The sequence below is a fragment of the Amblyraja radiata genome, chromosome 7 (assembly GCF_010909765.2).
Source record: "Amblyraja radiata isolate CabotCenter1 chromosome 7, sAmbRad1.1.pri, whole genome shotgun sequence".
Taxonomy (NCBI): domain Eukaryota; kingdom Metazoa; phylum Chordata; class Chondrichthyes; order Rajiformes; family Rajidae; genus Amblyraja; species Amblyraja radiata.
The window spans coordinates 552,636-570,566 of record NC_045962.1 but is presented as its reverse complement, the minus strand read 5'-3'; the positions used below and the strand labels follow the sequence as shown (position 1 = coordinate 570,566).

Below are 17,931 nucleotides of genomic sequence, written 5' to 3'. Positions count from 1 at the left end.
GTCTCCTGCTGCACCAGAAAATTAAACACCCTTGACCACTGCTACACCACCATCAAGGATGCCTATTGCTCTATCCCTCGCCCTCACTTCGGGAAATCTGACCATTCAGTGGTGCTGCTTCTTCCTGCCTACAGGCAGCAACTGAAGAGCGCACCCCCAGAGGTAAGGACTGTACAGAGCTGGTCTGGGGGGAGGCAGAGGAACAACTACATGACTGCCATACACTGGGCAATGTTCAAGGACTCGGCAATGGACCTGAATGAATTTGCTACAGTCGTTACAGACCTCATAAGGAAATGTGTGGAGGAATGCGTTCCACCAAAAACCTTTCGAATGTTTCCTAACCAGAAGTCTTGGATGAACCATGAGATCCGCATTCTTCTGAAGACCAGATCTTGGGCCTTCAGGTCTGGTGATGCAGGGGTCTATAAGAACAAGGCCATCAAAAAGGCCAAAAGGGACTTCTCTAAGTTGGAGGATGAGACGGATGTCCGGCATCTGTGGCAGGGTTTGAATGCCATCACCTCCTACAAGGCAAAATCAGGAGGCAGCTCAAACGACAGCGCAGCATCACTCCTTGACGAGCTCAATACATTCAACACACGCTTTGATAGGGAGAACACTGATGTGCCTTCCCGAGCCCTCGTTCGCCCTGATGGTATTATAGTCACAGTCACAGAGGTCAACGTTAGAAGATCCTTCAGGGGGGTGAACCCTTGGAAAGCGCCTGGGCCTGATGGTATACCCGGTCGAGTTCTCAAGACCTGTTCAGGCCAACATGCTGGAGTTTTTACGGACATGTTCAACCTCTCACTTCTGAGGTCTGAGGTTCCCACCTGCTTTAAAAGGGCATCAATTATACCAGTGCCCAAGAAGAGTAAGGTGACGTGCCTCAATGACTACCGACCAGTGGCACTAACGCCTGTGGTGATGAAGTGCTTTGAGAGGTTGGTTATGGGGCAAATCAACTCCTACCTCAACAAGAACCTCGACCCACTAGTTTGCCTACCATCACAACATGTCAACGGAGGATGCGATCTCACTGGCTCTCCACTGCACTGGACCACTTGGGCAATAGAAACACTTACGTCAGGCTGCTGTTTATAGGCTACAGTTCGGCATTCAATACTATCATTTCCTCCAAGCTGGTTATCAATCGAGGACCTGGAGTGGAGGCCACTGCACCGAGGAGTTCCCTGCAACTTGTTTCTCTCGCGGTTCACACTCGCCAGCTGCCTACTTTACAATCAGTACGGGAGCACCTCAATGCTGCATACTCAGCCCCATGCTCTACTCGCTCTATACCCATGACTGTGTAGCCAGACATAGTGTGAACTCCATCTTCAAGTTCGCCGAAGACACCACCGTTGTTGGACGGATTACAGATGGTGATGAGTCAGAGTATAGAAGTGAGATCGACCGATTGACCAAATGGTGCCAGCACAACAACCTGGCTCTCAATAGCACTAAGACCAATGAACTGATTGTAGACTTTGGAAGAGGAAAGATGAGGACCCACAGCCCTGTTTATATCGATGGAACAATGGTGGGAAGAGTTAATAACTTCAAATTCATGAGTGTGCATATTTCTGAAGATCTTTCCTGGTCCCAGCACACTGACATAATTATAAAGAAATCACATCAACGCCTCTACTTCTGAGAAGATTACGGAGATTCGGTATGTCAAAGAGGATTCTCTTGAACTTCTACAGGTGCACAGTAGAGCGCATATTGACTGGTTGCATCGTGGCCTGTTTCGGCAACTTGAACGCCCAGGTGCGGAAAAGACTGTAAAATGTTATGAACACTGCCCAGACCATCACCGGTTCCGACCTCCCCACCATCGAAGAGATTTACAGGAATCGCTGCCTCAAAAAGGCAGCCGGCATCATCAGAGACCCACATCATCCTGGCCACACACTCATTTCACCCCTGCCATCGGGAAGAAGGTACAGGAGCCTGAAAACTGTAACGTCCAGGTTCAGGAACAGCTTCTTCCCTACAGCCATCAGGTTATTAAACACTACAACCTCAAATAAGCTCTGAATTTCAATAGACTAACTATTGTTATTATTATTATTATTATTATTATTATTATTATTATTATTATTATTATTATTATTATTATTATTATTATTATTATTATTGCACTATTATTGTTTGTTTTTTGAGTGTGTTTATATATGTGTGTGTATTTGGGAGTAAGTGTACATACTGAACTTTTTTTTCTTGTTTATCATATTGTTGACAGTGTACTATGTTACATATTGTGCTGTGCTGTAGCAAGTAAGACTGTCATTATCTGGGACATGACAATAAAACATCCTTGACTCTTGAACATGACCTCCCAACTCAATGGTTATTCAAGATTGAGGCTTGATATTGGATTCTCAGTGAGTCAGGGGAAGTAGGGACTGGATTGAATACAGAGCAAATCGGCCACATGAGTAGCAACAGGGCTCCAGGGCTTCACATTGTTCATGATTTATGCAGCTTTTTGATTATTGTTTGTACTTCACTTACATAAATGCAGCAGAACAACATCACTTTGCTTCATCACCTTCTTACATATTCAACAAGCTACTATTCTTAAAATAGACACAAAAAGCTGGTCACACAGCTTGGACACACTCTGTCAGGCAGCATGTCTGGACAAAAGGAATAGGTGACGTTTCGGGTGGAGACCCTTCTTCAGACTGAGTGTCAGGGGAAAGTGAACAAGTGATATAGACGGTGATGTAGAGAGATATGGAACAAATGAATGAACGAAATGCAAAAAGATGACTATTATTCTTATTTTTCACTTTCAGCTGCCTTCAACAACTGCTCACGTTATTAATACAGCAAACTCTTACTTTTTCCTGCTTTTGGAATCCATAGTAAACCCTTCATGGATATAAATTTAACATTTATTTGATAAAAATTAAAGTAATGAATTTAGAAAGCATCAAACTGCTTTTAATGAAAACATAAATATGCAATGATAGCGAGAAAAATGATCAAAACAAGCACTGAACCTTGCCTTTTTGATGAAGGTCATTGACTCCATTTAAAGGAATGGACTGAGCTAGACATGTGTCTAGACATGGCTGGTGTAAAACTGAGGGGCCAAATGCAAACTGTATCCAGCCACTTAGGTCAAACCTGACCCGAGCTCGGCCCCAGAAATTTGAAGGGCCAATGCAATACAAGTAAATTATCAGAAATAGCAGATGAATCAATGTTGATTATCTTGGGAGACACAAGGAATTGCAGATGCTGGTTTACAAAGAAAACGTAAAGTGAAGGAGTAAATTCATGGGTCAGGCAGCATCTCTAGAGGACATGGTTAGGTGACGATTCAGCTTGGTAGAAGGGTCCCTACTAAAAATGTAACATATCCATGTCTTCCAGAGATGCTGAGCTACTCCAGCACTTTATATCGTTGGGAAACTAATCACCCTATTTTGACTGATGATTATTTGTTCTTTAACATTACATGTGCAAAGATATCTTATACACGTACTGATACAGAGAAAATGTACGTTCAAGATAATGGGCCAACTGGAGACTTTTGTAATTTTTGTGATTTTCGGTAATTCCATCCATTTTCAGAACATAACTCTTGCAAATTATTAGGGGTTACAGCATTATCAAATCATGTGCTATCTCTTCTTTCATGAAGCTATTTCTTTATCGTAGGAAAAATTACTTGGCAAATCCTGGTCATTCTGCACTTAAAAACTCTGTATCCTAAAAAAAATCTACTTGATACACATTAAAAATATTCTTGGTTTAAAAAAAAGCAAGGTGTTATCAGACAATCACAAAACGTTCTGCTCTTTTCCTCTTCTTTGACTACACACCAGCTCTGTTCTGATCGGAACACATATCATGGCTCATTGTCCAGTGATATTTCCTATCTAAAATTTTCCACACCCCCCCCCCCCCCCCCCACCACCATACTAAATATTCTGGACCCATTGTTTCTGATCTAGGTAAGCCCCCGGCTTCATGCTGCCTAACATTGTAAATACGATGTTAACCATATTGAATATATCAACAGGAAACATCAATTGTGTCCACCAACAACACTAAGAACTAACTTGCAGCAGTTAAAACCAGGTTGTATCTTGTAAAGGAGCGGTGCACTGTAACTAGGAAGGATTATCCTTGCTGTGGTATAAACATGTATGTGTTGAGGAACGGAAATCCAAATGGGTGTGACTCTTAAATGTTGCTCTTTCTCATTGCAGCATTTGGTTTTGCTGTTCTTTGCTCGTTGTCCATTGAGAATATTTATTTGTGCACCATGTCTGGAAACAACTGCAAAACCCTTGAAGTCAAGGCTGCCATGTGGACATCTATCATTTGCCCCAACCCTAGAAAGCTTCAGACAGTGCAGAAACATAGCATTAGCAAGAAGGAACAACTAGCAAACAAGCAGCTGATGATTCTCTCAAACGTGCTCCATGCTGCTATTTGTGTGTTTAACTGTGTGCTTAAGTGAATGTGTTAATTGGAATGCTGGCCGTTTAATGGTTGTGGTGCCGGTGTTGTTATCACTGCACACTGACTGATGTCTCCATCTGCCAGCTCTACATTTATAGTTGTGGTTGGCCATGCACTCACCAACAACCCGGCCAAAATGGCATCCGATGTGAATCATCCTACAAATGGGCACATTCTGAGAAGGCTCCGCCCCTTCAATGTCTGCAGTAAGATGCTGCAGATGTTTTATCAATCGGTGGTGGCCTACGCCATTGTCTTCGCTGTCGTGTGCTGGGGTAGCAGGGCTATGGCCGCAGACACCTACACAATCAACAAGCTCATCAGGAAGGCTGGCTCCATCATGGGGAGTTACTGGAGACGGTCTTGGAAGGGAGGATGCTCCTCAAACTGTGGAGGGTCTTGGCCAATACTGCTCATCCTCTCCATGACACACTGGTCAACTTGAGGAGTATAATATATCTATATTACTAAAAGTCTGATCTTGACCGCTTTTGGCCTACTGTGCTGCGATTTCCGACAGAACGCCGCCACCTACGGCCGTCATTTTTGGCCACCTCGCTCAGAGCCTCCCTTCACCTTACGTGTGCGGAGGATGTTTCCCATCGATAACAAATCAGAGAGATATTAATGTTTTTAAAAAAATCACCATTCTCTCTGCTGCCCTTGCTGGAGGGAGGGGAGGGACTATAAAACCAGGAAGTGGTGTGCCTCACTCACTCTCTGCAAGATGGTGGTCATGTCTCTCTGAGCTATGAATAACAGTGAACAAATGTCTACACATCTGTGAGTACCCTTAATGTGGTTTGAAAATGAAAATATGGTTAGTTTGAAGTAAAAAAGCACTGCCTGCAAATGGTTGTTTGGGGGGTTTGGGTTGAAGTAAAAAGGTACCCTCTCTCTCTCTCCCCTCCTCTCTCTCCCCACCTCCCTATCCCTCTCTCTTTCTCTCTCTCTCCCCCCTGTCTCTCTACCTTTCTCTCTCTCTCTCCCCTCCTCTCTCCCCACCTCTCTCCCCACCCCCCCCCCCTCCTCTCCCCCCCTCTCCTCCCCTCTCTCCTCTCCCCCTCTCCTCTCCCCCCCTCCTCTCCCCCCCTCCTCTTTCCCCTCTCCTATCCCCCCTCTCCACCCCGCATCTCCTCTCCCCCCTCTCCTCTCCCTCTCCTCTCCCCCTCTCCTCTCCCCATCCTCCTCTTCCCCCTCTCCTCTCCCCCTTTCCTCTGCCCCCTCTCCGCTCCCCCTCTCCTCTCCTCCCCTCTCCTTTACCCCCTCTCCTCTCCCCCTCTCCTCTTCCCCCCCTGTCCCCCTCTCCTCTCCCCCTCTGCTCTCCCCCCTCTCCTCTCACCCCCCTCTCCTCTCCCCCCTCTCCTCTACCCCCCTCCCCTCTCCCCCCTCCTCTCCCCCTCTCCTATCCCCCTCCCTCACCTCTCCCCCCCTCTCCTCTACCCCCTCTCGTCTCCCCCCTCTCCTCTCCCCCCTCTCCTCTCCCCCCCTCTCGTCTCCCCCCTCATTTACCCCCCCCCTCCTCTCCGCCCTCTCCTCTCCCCCCTCTCCTCTCCCCCCTCTCCTCTCCCCCCTCTCCTCTCCCCCTCTCCTCTCCCCCCTCTCCTCTCCCCCTCTCCTATCCCCCCTCTCCTCTCCACCCCTCTCCTCCCCCCCTCCCCTCTACTCACCCCCCCTCCCCCCCTCTCTCTCGCTCCCCTCTTTTTCTCCCCCTCCCCCACCGTCCCTCCCCTAAACCCCCCTCCCTTCCACACACCCCTACCCCCTTCCCTCCACCATCCCTCCCCCTCCCTGCTCCCCACCTCTCCCCCTCCCCTCACCTCACCCCCTCTCAGCACAACCTCTCTCCCCCTCCCCCCTCTCTCCTCCCCACTCTCTCCTCGCCCCCTCTCCCCTCTCTCTCCCTCTCCTGTCCTCCCCTCCATCCCCTCCCCCACCCTCCCTCCCTCCCCTAAACCCCCTTCCCTCCACACCCCCTACCTTCTTCCCTCCACCCTCCCCCTCCCTCCCCCTCCCTGCTCCCCACCTCTCCCCCTCACCCCCCTCTCAGCACCCCCTCTCTCTCCCCCTCACTCTCACCCTCTCTTTCTCCTCCCCTCCCCCACCTTTCCCCCCTCACCCACCCTCCCTCCCTCTTCTCCTCCTCTCCACCCCCCTCTCCCTCTTGCCCCTCTCTCTGTGTCTCTGTCTCTCTCTCTGTGTCTCTGTCTCTCTCTCTGTCTCTGCCCCTTCTCTCTCTGCCCTCACTCTCTACCGCCGCACCCCCCGCACCCCCCCCCCCCCTAGATGTGACTGCAAGTTGGGGGCTATGCGTCAGTAGATAGGGTGGTTATGAGGTAAAAGGAGCCAATTAATAATATTAATATATCAAGGGGGGTAATTAGCATGAGAGCGGGGGGGGGGGGGGGGAAGTTAGTGTGTGTGACGCTGCATGCCGCCTCTCCCCCCACAACCGCACGTTGGGGGAACAGACCCAACGGGTCTGCACTTGGTCTAGTTTTATATTAAATGTATCTTGTATAATCTTATATTGAAAAGAAGTTATATCTTAAAAAGTCTGATTAGGCAGTGGGCCTCTCGAGGCCACAGACCATTTGCTCTTTCTCGATGTCACATTCTTGTGAAGTGTTGTAATGACATGGCTCGGGATTTATGACTGTTTATACATCCAAGACAACAAGGCTGGAATAATAATGGATTCTGTATTAACTTTGCTATGTTTAATTACACATATGTTGAGATAAGAGATGATACATTTGTGCAGGTTGTATCTTTTATTTTTATATATATGTATCTAAGAAAGTAACTTTGTTTTGATCTGAGATAAGTGAATGGTGTCTGCAGCTGTGACATTTCATTTGATCTGTAATGCTATTAGTGAGGAGTCGTAAAGAGGCCCAAAGATGAGTTTGGAATTCCATCCCCCAGAGATAGCAAGAGAGGGGGAGGGTGTGTGAGCTTGCCAAGAAGCAATGATCATTTATCAAGTGTGACATTTATACGACCCCTGTGTGCTTGGAGATAGGGGGTGTGAGATTGGAATCAGCTTAAAAATCTTTGTTGACTTTGTAAAGATAAAGCAAATTCATTATTTTAATGTTTATAATACATAGGTAATGTTATTCTAACTATGTAATTTGTAGTGAAACCATCTGTGAAATATGTTGTGTTTTAGTTAGGATTATACACATTAGAGCCCTGTGTTTAGATCTGTAGTTTAAGAGGTAACATTCTTCCCCGAGATGTACAGAGTTTAATGGGAACAATGTGTTTTGTTTATATAAATTGAGTGACCACTGTATCTCTTATATTTTGAGAAGTGGGTTCTGGGAATGGAGTTCACTTTTCTTTGATTTCAATTTGTTAAAATGAAACAACTCTGAACAAAGAAGTCAAAAGAACATGGCTGGCAGAGGCCATAAAAGGGGAGTCATGTGACAACATCAGTTGCAAATATGGAAATGTACTGGGAAGGAGGAGATAAGTGGGAGCAAGTGATTGGCTGATGATGAGGGAATGTCGGCAAATGATTGGATATGGAAATGTAACAGGGTGGGGCATGCAGAGTTGATCATGCTATAGAAAGAGATGATCCTTTGTTTGTGGCTCAGAGAGCTCCACGTGGATTGATCCAGCTTTTATTTGCAAATAAAAGTTTAAAATTCTGGTCCACAACAGGAGCACCTTCAGCAACAGACTAGTTCCACCAAGGTGCAACACAGAATGCCACAGGAGATCCTTTTCCCCTGTGGCTATCACACTGTACAACTCCTCCCCCTTCTGTCGTGGTGGTAGGCTGACTCCCCTCCCTCCCCCATCTTTGCACATTCCTCATCCTGGACTTCATGTGCTGTGCAATAACTGGTCACTTAAATGTCCTTATTATTGCACTGCACATGACGCTTACAATGATTCGTAATGGTATCTTTTGACTGGTGACACACCAATTTCTCTGCGGGATAAATAAAGTGATATCATATCATATCTTATCATATCATATACTCCTGGAATGTCATTTAGGAACCGAAACAACAATGGAAACAGCAACAAAAATGAACACCAAGTTTCCATATTTGGTACTGAACATCTTTTATGAAGCAAATTCTTGACCATCATTTGTTTTTTTTTTTAATGACATCTTTTCCCAGGTGCAAATTCGAATAGGAATCACTTACCAAGTCTGCAACTCTGCAAAGGTAGCTTTGATCTTCTTGACTGAAACATCCATTTCCTCTTTGATCAGGAGTTGGTATCTAGACAATGAGACTGTGCATCGTTGCAAGTCCTTCACGGATTTTTCAATGCTCGTACCTGCTTAAGAGACAAACAATTTCTGGTATCATCATGAGTTGCCTTGTTTGCAGGGTAATTGCAAAGAACATTATATCCAATACCAGCCATTGTGACCATTTCATTATCAGAGTAGTTGACTTTCCAAGAAAGCCCTCCAACTACCACAAAGTCCATTTTCATTGACCAAAGGTCCAGATAATTTTCACAATTGTATAAATATTACAAACAAGTGCCTAATATTCTAACACAGGAATATATTTAGAAGGGTGATATTTTTTCCCATGTTCCACCACTCTTTGCAAATGGATTTGTTTGAATTCTCACTGGTGGGCCTCCTGACGTTAAGCAAAAGTCAAACTGCTGGAGGAATTCAGCGGGTCAGGTACCACTTCTGGAGGGCAAAGGATAAAGAACTTTTCGCCTCTGGACGATTCTTCCTGAAGTGAAAGTTGAAGATCAAAATTAATGCCTTGTTATATACTTTGTATTTCCAAAGCTGGTTACATTGGGCTTTAAACCACCCTACTTCATCTTACATAAACCATGACATATATCCACCACACAGCACTGATAACCCAAATCTCAAGATTCCACAATGAACATAATATACTGCTTATAACTTGGGAAATTACTTTAATGTAAATCCAGCCTGGAGCTTCCCATATGTTTTTGTTAACTGAGCCATGTGACTATTCATATCCTATGCTTGACTAGTTGGGCATTTACTAATCAGTAACAAGCCATCTCTTTAGTTCAATTAATGTCATAAAACAGGACAATTAAAAAGCAGTTATCTCAGAAACTGGATAGCAATGCAAAAACACTTTTCCCTCGGGCAATTAAGCTGAAATTGCATTACAGAATTTGTAAGAGTAGTTTGTTGCCTTGCAAAGAAAAACGAACTTACATTCCAGGGGATAACGAGCACATTACTCTATCCTAGCAACTTAATGGACCAGCTCCATCATCTTAAAACAGCAGGCATCTGCACATTTCTGCTTTGCAACCAGCTTTCTCTCCGTGAAATTAAAGTCATCTTATTCTTATAAATTCTTTTGAATACATTTTCAGAATGTTAATATGTTAATTTTTTTAATTGATCTGCAACAGTTTGTTTGTTCATCAAATTTAAAGATGAAGGACAAATGAAGCCATGCAAGTCTGTTGCAGGTTTATGAGTGACTAGTCTAAGTGGGATCCATTGGGTCCCAGTCACACGAGAGGCCTGGACTCCAACGCAACCCATTCCCCAACGCAATATTCCACCACTCACCCGTTCCCCCAACGCAACCCATTCCCCAATGCAATATTCCACCACTCACCCAAAGCCCCTAACTGTGCAGATGTGGCTCATTTCCCCTCATCCCCCGGCACTCCCTCCCGCTCCTCTTCATGTGTGAGAGGGGAGGAGGGGTGGGAAGGGGGGTGTGGAGGGCAGGGGTGTGAGGTGGGAGGGGAGGTGTGTATGTGGGCAGGAGGAGGAGGAGGAATGTGGGAGGGGGAGAAGGGGGGTGTGGGGGAGGGGTGTGTGTGGACAGGGGGTTGTGGGGATAAGGGGGATAGTGGGGGGCGAGTGGTGTGGGGACGGGGGAATGGGGGCGGGGATAGCGAGCGTTGTGGAGCTGAAGAGTGGGGTGCGGGGAGGGGTGTGTGGGTGGGGGAGGTTGTGCGGGCGGGTGGGGGGGGGTTGTGGGGGGAGGGGGTTTGTGGGCGGAGGGGAGTTGTGGAGGGGTGTGGGTGGGAGGGGTGTGTGCGCGGGGGAGGGGTGTGTGGGTGGGGGAGGGGGAGTTGTGTGGGGCGGGGGGGGGTTGTAGGTGGAGGGGTGTGGGGGAGAAGCAGCGACGTTGTTGGGCCAGAGAAGGGGGAGCGTGGGGGAGGGCTGTGTGGGCGGGGTGGGGGGGAGAGCATTTGGAGAAAAGACGGGGCAGTGGAGGGTATCACGGGGAAGGAGGGCAGGAGCCAGCGAGGGGACCAGAGATGAAGGGGCTGTAGCTGACGGTTCACTGAGGACTCTCAGCGGGCGCTGGTAACTGGACGTTCTCCTCGGCCAGGATCAGAGTCACCGTTTAGTCCAGTTAGTCTAACATTGGTGTGGGGAAACTGCTAGAGTCAGTTATTAAAGATGGGATAGCAGCACATTTGGAAAGTGGTGAAATCATTGGACAAAGTCAGCATGGATTTATGAAAGGTAAATCATGTCTGACGAATCTTATAGAATTTTTCGAGGATGTAACTAGTAGAGTGGATAAGGGAGAACCAGTGGATGCGTTATATCTGGACTTTCAGAAGGCTTTTGACAAGGTCCCACATAAGAGATTAGTATACAAACTTAAAGCGCACGGTATTGGGGGTTCAGTATTGATGTGGATAGAGAACTGGCTGGCAGACAGGAAGCAAAGAGTAGGAGTAAACGGGTCCTTTTCACAATGGCAGGCAGTGACTAGTGGGGTACCGCAAGGCTCAGTGCTGGGACCCCAGCTATTTACAATATATATTAATGATTTGGACGAGGGAATTGAATGCAACATCTCCAAGTTTGCGGATGACACGAAGCTGGGGGGCAGTGTTAGCTGTGAGGAGGATGCTAGGAGGCTGCAAGGTGACTTGGATAGGCTGGGTGAGTGGGCAAATGCATGGCAGATGCAGTATAATGTGGATAAATGTGAGGTTATCCACTTTGGTGGCAAAAACAGGAAAGTAGACTTTTATCTGAATGGTGGCCGATTAGGAAAAGGGGGTATGCAACGAGACCTGGGTGTCATGGTACACCAGTCATTGAAAGTAGGCATGCAGGTGCAGCAGGCAGTGAAGAAAGTGAATGGTATGTTAGCATTCATAGCAAAATGATTTGAGTATAGGAGCAGGGAGGTTCTACTGCAGTTGTACAGGGTCTTGGTGAGACCACACCTGGAGTATTGCGTACAGTTATGGTCTCCTAATCTGAGGAAAGACATTCTTGCCATAGAGGGAGTACAGAGAAGGTTCACCAGACTGATTCCTGGGATGTCAGGACTTTCATATGAAGAAAGACTTGATAGACTCGGCTTGTACTCGCTAGAATTTAGAAGATTGAGGGAGGATCTTATAGAAAGGTACAATTCTTAAGGGGTTGGACAGGCTAGATGCAGGAAGATTGTTCCCGATGTTGGGGAAGTCCAGAACAAGGGGTCATAGTTTAAGGATAAGGGGGAAATCCTTTAGGACCGAGATGAGAAAAACATTTTTCACACAGAGAGTGGTGAATCTCTGTAATTCTCTGCCACAGAAGGTAGTTGAGGCCAGTTCATTGGCTATATTTAAGAGGGAGTTAGATGTGGCCCTTGTGGCTAAAGGGATCAGGGGGTATGGAGAGAAGGCAGGTACAGGATGCTGAGTTGGATGATCAGCCATGATCATATTGAATGGCGGTGCAGGCTCGAAGGGCCGAATGGCCTACTCCTGCACCTATTTTCTATGTTTCTATGTTTTCCGTCTGGTGACATCGGCGACATCTCTGACTCTGCACAGTGCTGGGCTGGGCTGGGCTGGGTTGGGCTGGGCTGGGCTGGGCCGGTCTGGGCTGGATTGGACCGGGTTGGGCCGGGCTGGGCTGGGTTTGGCTGGGTTGGGCAGGGCTGGGCTGGGATGGGCCGGTATGGGTTGGATTGGGCCAGTCTGGGCTGGTTTGGATTGGGCCGGGCTGGGCTGGGTTGGGCTGGGCTGGGTTTGGCTGGGCTAGGCTGGGTGGGATTGGGCCAGGCTGAGCTTGGATGGGTTGGGCTTGGTTGGGCTGGGCTGGGAATGGGCTGGGTTGGATTGGGCTGGGCTGGGTTGCGCTGGGCTGGGCTGGGCTGGGCTGGGCTGGTCTGGGTTGGGTAGGGCCAGGCCGTTTCCGGTCCCTCTGAAAATTGTGTCTGGTTGGAGCCCTCCACCGGCCATCCAGGGTGTCCCTCAGCTCCAGTAAAGATGCAATGGTGCAGGAAGGGGCGGACCGTTCCAGCGGAGTGACAGGAGAAAAGACCAATCCACATGGCAGGAGAGGAGATCGATCTGCGCACACGCGATTTTTAAACCTCGCTAACTTTTACATTAGACCCTCGATCGGAACAAAACTCGTTGCACTCGCAGCAGAGGAGAAGGGTGAGTACGCTGGCAAACAATCGTAGAGCTATCTCATACCATTTTTGCGCAAATAGAAAGGCCGCGCAAACCGGAAGATAACAAGATCCGAGGTTTAGTTATGTATAGGTGACTGACTACCACAGCCATCTAGTCTACACTTCTTCCCACCCTGCTTCCTGCAAAGACTCTATCCCCTATTCCCAATTCCTCTGTCTATGCCTATCTGCGCCCAAGATGAGGTGTTCCACACCTGGGCATCCGAGATGCCCTCATTTTTTAGGGAATGGGGTTGCCCTCTTCCATCCTTGATGAGACCCACACGTGTGTCTCCTCGGTACCCCGCAGCTCCGCTCTTGCTCCCCTCCCTCTAGTCACAACAGAGACAGAGTCCCCCTAGTCCTCACCTTTCACCCCATCAGCCGTCGCATACAACACATAATCTTCTGACATTTTCGCCACCTCCAATGGGATCCCACCACTCGCCACATCTTCCCCTACCCACCCCTTTGTGCTTTCCACAGAGACCATTCCCTCCGCAACTACCTGGTTAACACATCCGTTCCCATCTAAACCACCCCCTCCCCAGGTATGGCAGAAGATGCAACACCTGTCGCTATACCTCCTCCTTTGACTCTGTCAAGGGACCCCCTGACAGTCCTTTCATGTTGGGTAGAGGTTCTCTTGCACCTCCTCCAACCTTATCAACTGTATCCATTGTTCAAGATGTGGACTCGTATATCGGCGAGACCAAACGCAGACTGGGCGATCGTTTCGTTGATCACCTTCACTCAGTCCGCCTGGACCTATCTGATCTCCCCATTCCCACACTGACCTTTCTGTCCTCGGTCTCCTCCATTGTCAGAGAGAGGCCAAACACAAATCGGAGGAACAGCATCGCATATTTTGCTTGGGCAGCTTACAGCCCAGTGGATGAATATTGACTTCTCTGACTTCAAGTAACCCCTGCATTCCCTCTGTCTCCATCCCTCCCCCACCCAAGTCGTACCAGCTTCAAAGCCACCTTGTTGGGTCTCATTGTCTATAACACGTTCTCACCTAACACACAGCTAACAATGGCCTTTATCATCCTTACTTTTTTGCATACCTTGTTCTTTTTTGCACATCTCATGCATTTGTTCTATACGGTACCTCAACATCACCGTCCATATCTCTCTTTTGCTTTTGTCCTGACTCTCAGTCTGAAGAAAGGTCTCGACCCAAAGCGTCACCTGTTCCTTTTTCCCAGAGATGCTGTCTGACCCGTTGAGTGACTCCAGCTTATTGTGTCTATTGCAGGTTTATGATCCTCCATGTACTTGCCAGGTCAAGATGATGTGAATGACTCGTCAGATCTGTACAGGTTGTGTCTCTCTCTGAATAGATGTCCAACTTGTCAGCTTAGACATTTGTCAGGACAAGAACAGGAATAAAACTTGTAAATGGCTCACAAGTATGTTATCTTGGCTGCACGCTGAGATAGAAAGTTAGCAGCTAATCTCTTAGTTTTGTTTTCCCCTCAGTGTTTTATAAAATTCTTGGCTCAATAAATTGCAGCTGTTCTCCGGGTTTTGGCATTATTTAGCAACAACTATTTCTTTGCGGGCCTTCTGAGTAGCTTTGCTCAAAGAGCCCACTGGAAGTAGTCAACAAAGTTTTACAGCACAAGCTGCATCCAGGTCATTCGGTTCACTTTCCTGCAGTCAGTGATAGGGACAGACCAGGCCTCATAGATGGGACAACACCAGTATTTCCCACAAACTCAACTTTTATTCCACTTGTCAGCTCAATTTTTTTTCCTTTTCTGCACCGTGCAACTATTTTATGCAGAATGAACTGCGCTGAAACTGGTCATTTGACCCGACCATCCCATGATAGGGTTTATGCTCCTCATTAGTTCCCTCCTGCTTGCAACTCAGGATGGAGGCATTCCTTACACTCATTATGTGGCATTTGATTACATTATAGGTGAGTTCAACAAGTTTCGTTTAGTTTAGTTTGGAGATTCAGAGTGGAAACAGGCCCCTCGGCCCACCGAGTCTGCGCCGACCAGCATTCACCCCATACACTAACACTATCCTACACACACTAGGGACAATTTTACAATTTTACCAAAGCCAATTAACCTACAAACCTGTACGTGTTTGGAATGTGGGAGGAAACTGGAGCACCAGGAGAAAACTCACATGGTCACAGGGAGAAGGACCAAACTCCATACAGACAGCACCCATAGTCAGGATTGAACCCAGGTCTCTGGTGCTGTGAAGCAGCAATTCTTCCGCTGTGCCACAGTGCCACCCATAGGTGTTCCTCATATAAGTGATGATCTCCTCAGGGTAAAGTAATTTTGAACGAATATAGACACAAAATGCTGGGGTAGGTCTGTGAGTCGGGCAGCATCTCTGGAGAGAAGGAAAGGGTGAAGTTTCGGGTCGATATTCTTCTTCGGATTGAGGCTCAGTCTGAAGAAGGATCTCAGCACTAACGTCACCTATTCATTCTGTCCTGAAATTCCTGCAGCTGGCAACGTGACAGATATGCACAATGTGTAAACAGGACTTTTGGTTTCTGAGATCCATGTGCTCGATGTAGTGTTGGAACAACCAAAAGCAACATGGACAGCTGCTCTCCGCATTCAATAAGGAAATAAGTGATCTGTTGATATTGATGAGGGTTATCATTTTCATACGTTACAGTGAAAAACATTGTTCTGCATGCTCTTCGGGCAAGTCATACCTTACATAAGTACACCAGGTACTGCAAAAGTGAAAATAAAAAGAGTTCAGCATATAGTGTTAAAAAGTGCAGAAGAAAGTGCAGATGGAACAAGTGCAATGTCTGCAATGGGGAAGATTGGAAGATTGGGAATTCATCCCTGGCATTTGAGAGTCAATAGTTTAATAAGAGAGGGAAGAAGCTGTTCTTGAATCAGTGGTAAGTTTTTGTACCTTCTGCCTGACGGAAGAGGGAAGACAAGGGAATGAGCAGGATCTGATTGATCCTTGATTATGTTGACAGTTTTCTCGAGGCAGTGTGAAGTGTATGTGGAGCTGTTGGGTTGGGAGGCTGGTTTGTGTGACGAACTGAGCTACATTCACAGCTCTCTGCAAAATTGCGATTTTGAAAAGAGAGAATATTCGAAAATATGTCAATCTGTATGGGATAAAGATATGTACACAACAAGATGTATTTTATCACATGAGGGCTCTGGATTTCAATTAGGTAGAAATTGATAGAGAATAAAACATGGAAACAGCTGTTTAGCTGAAATGGAAGCAAGTGGAAAGAAGTGATCTGTTGTTATTGGAGGGATTATCATTTTTACATGTGCCGAGATATCGCATGCTATTCAGGCAAATTATACCATACATAACTACATCAGGTAGTGCAAAAGTGACTCCCTAAAGGGCCTGTCCCACCAGCATGCGACTGTATGCGGCTAGCGCGACCTAACGTGGTCGTTTGAGCCATACGGCCTCGCGGGGCTGGTCCCACTGGAGGCGTATGGAGTTGTGCGGAGCTGGTCCCGACATCGAAAAACTGACACTGTCCAAAAATTCCGCGTTGGCCCGCAGCCGCGTTGAGGCCGTACGCAGCGCCTCGACGGGCACACACACCGTCTCGACGCCGTATGCAGCGTCTTGACGGCGTACGCCTAGTGGGTGGTGTTGCACGATGACGTCACTGCCCGGCATGCCGTTGCGTGATGACGTAACCGCCCAACGCCGTGCGACGTCCAAATTCAGTCGGCCCGCCACCTGCCCAGCTGATTGGTGAGTATGATAGAAACATAGAAACATAGAAAGTAGGTGCGAGAGTAGACCACCAGGTCCGTCGAGCCCGCACCGCCATTCGCTCATGGCTGAACACTAAACAGACACACTTACCCACAAACAGTAGACACAAGACACAGAACACAAGACACTACCCTCCCCTTTATACCGCTATCACCCCTCTCCACCCCAAGAACCTCGTGATCTCCTGGGGGAGGCAAAAAACCGGATAAAAACCCAGGTCCAATTCGGGAAAAAAATCCGGGAAATTCCTCTCCGACCCCAATCCAGGCGATCGACACTTGTCCAGGAGATCACTCAGGTCTTACTATACTAACCATACCTAGGTCCATATCCCTGCCCTCTCCCCGTAGCCCCTTATCCCCTTGGCAGCTAAAAAACCATCTATTTTAGTCTTAAATATATTTAAAGTTTCTGCTTCCACTGCTCCCTGGGGCAGTGAATTCCATAAATTAACCACCCTCTGGGTGAAGAAGTTCTTCCTCATCTCAGTTTTAAAAGAGCCCCCCCTTATTCTGCAACTATGTCCCCTAGTTCTAGTTTCCCCGATCATTGGGAACATCCTCGGTGCATCCACCCGATCAAGGCCCCTCACGATCTTATATGTTTCAATGAGATCGCCTCTCATTCTTCTAAACTCCAAAGAGTAGAGTTCCAGCCCACTTAACCTTTCCTCATATGTCAATCCCCTCATTGCAGGAATTAATCTTGTAAACCTTCGCTGCACTGCCTCCAGGGCTAGTACATCCTTTCTTAAGTATGGACCCCAGAACTGTACACAGTATTCCAAATGTGGTCTCACTAATACTGTGTACAGCTGCAGCAAGACCTCCGTGTTTTTATACTCAATCCCCCTAGCAATAAAGGCCAAAACTCCATTGGCCTTCCTGATTGCTTGCTGCACCTGCATACTAACTTTTAGTGATTCATGTACTAATACCCCTAGATCCCTTTGCGTTGCATTACAACGCAGCTCCTCCTCATTTAGAAAATAACTTGCCCTATCATTTTTTTTCCCAAAGTGAATGACTTCACATTTATTAGTATTAAATTTCATCTGCCAAGTTGTTGCCCACTCACCTAGCTTATCTATATCCTTTTGCAGACTCTTCCTATCCTCCTCATCCCCTACTTTTCCTCCCATTTTTGTATCGTCCGCAAATTTTGATATATTACACTTGGTTCCCTCCTCCAAATCATTTATATAAATTGTGAACAACTGGGGTCCCAGCACCGACCCTTGCGGAACCCCGCT

The 17,931-nt window shown here is 47.2% G+C and overlaps 1 protein-coding gene across 3 annotated transcripts in view; it reads right to left on the bottom strand.

Annotated features, from left to right (window-relative positions):
* spats2l (spermatogenesis associated serine rich 2 like) overlaps positions 1-17,931 on the bottom strand; it is a 170,574-nt gene that overhangs the window by 72,377 nt on the left and 80,266 nt on the right. For 2 of the 3 annotated variants that reach the window (XM_033023537.1, XM_033023536.1), the window contains exon 7: positions 8,667-8,805. In XM_033023537.1, the coding sequence (XP_032879428.1) occupies positions 8,667-8,805 (139 nt within the window). The remainder of the gene's footprint in view (positions 1-8,666; positions 8,806-17,931) is intronic. The other variant, XM_033023538.1, reaches the window with a different exon arrangement.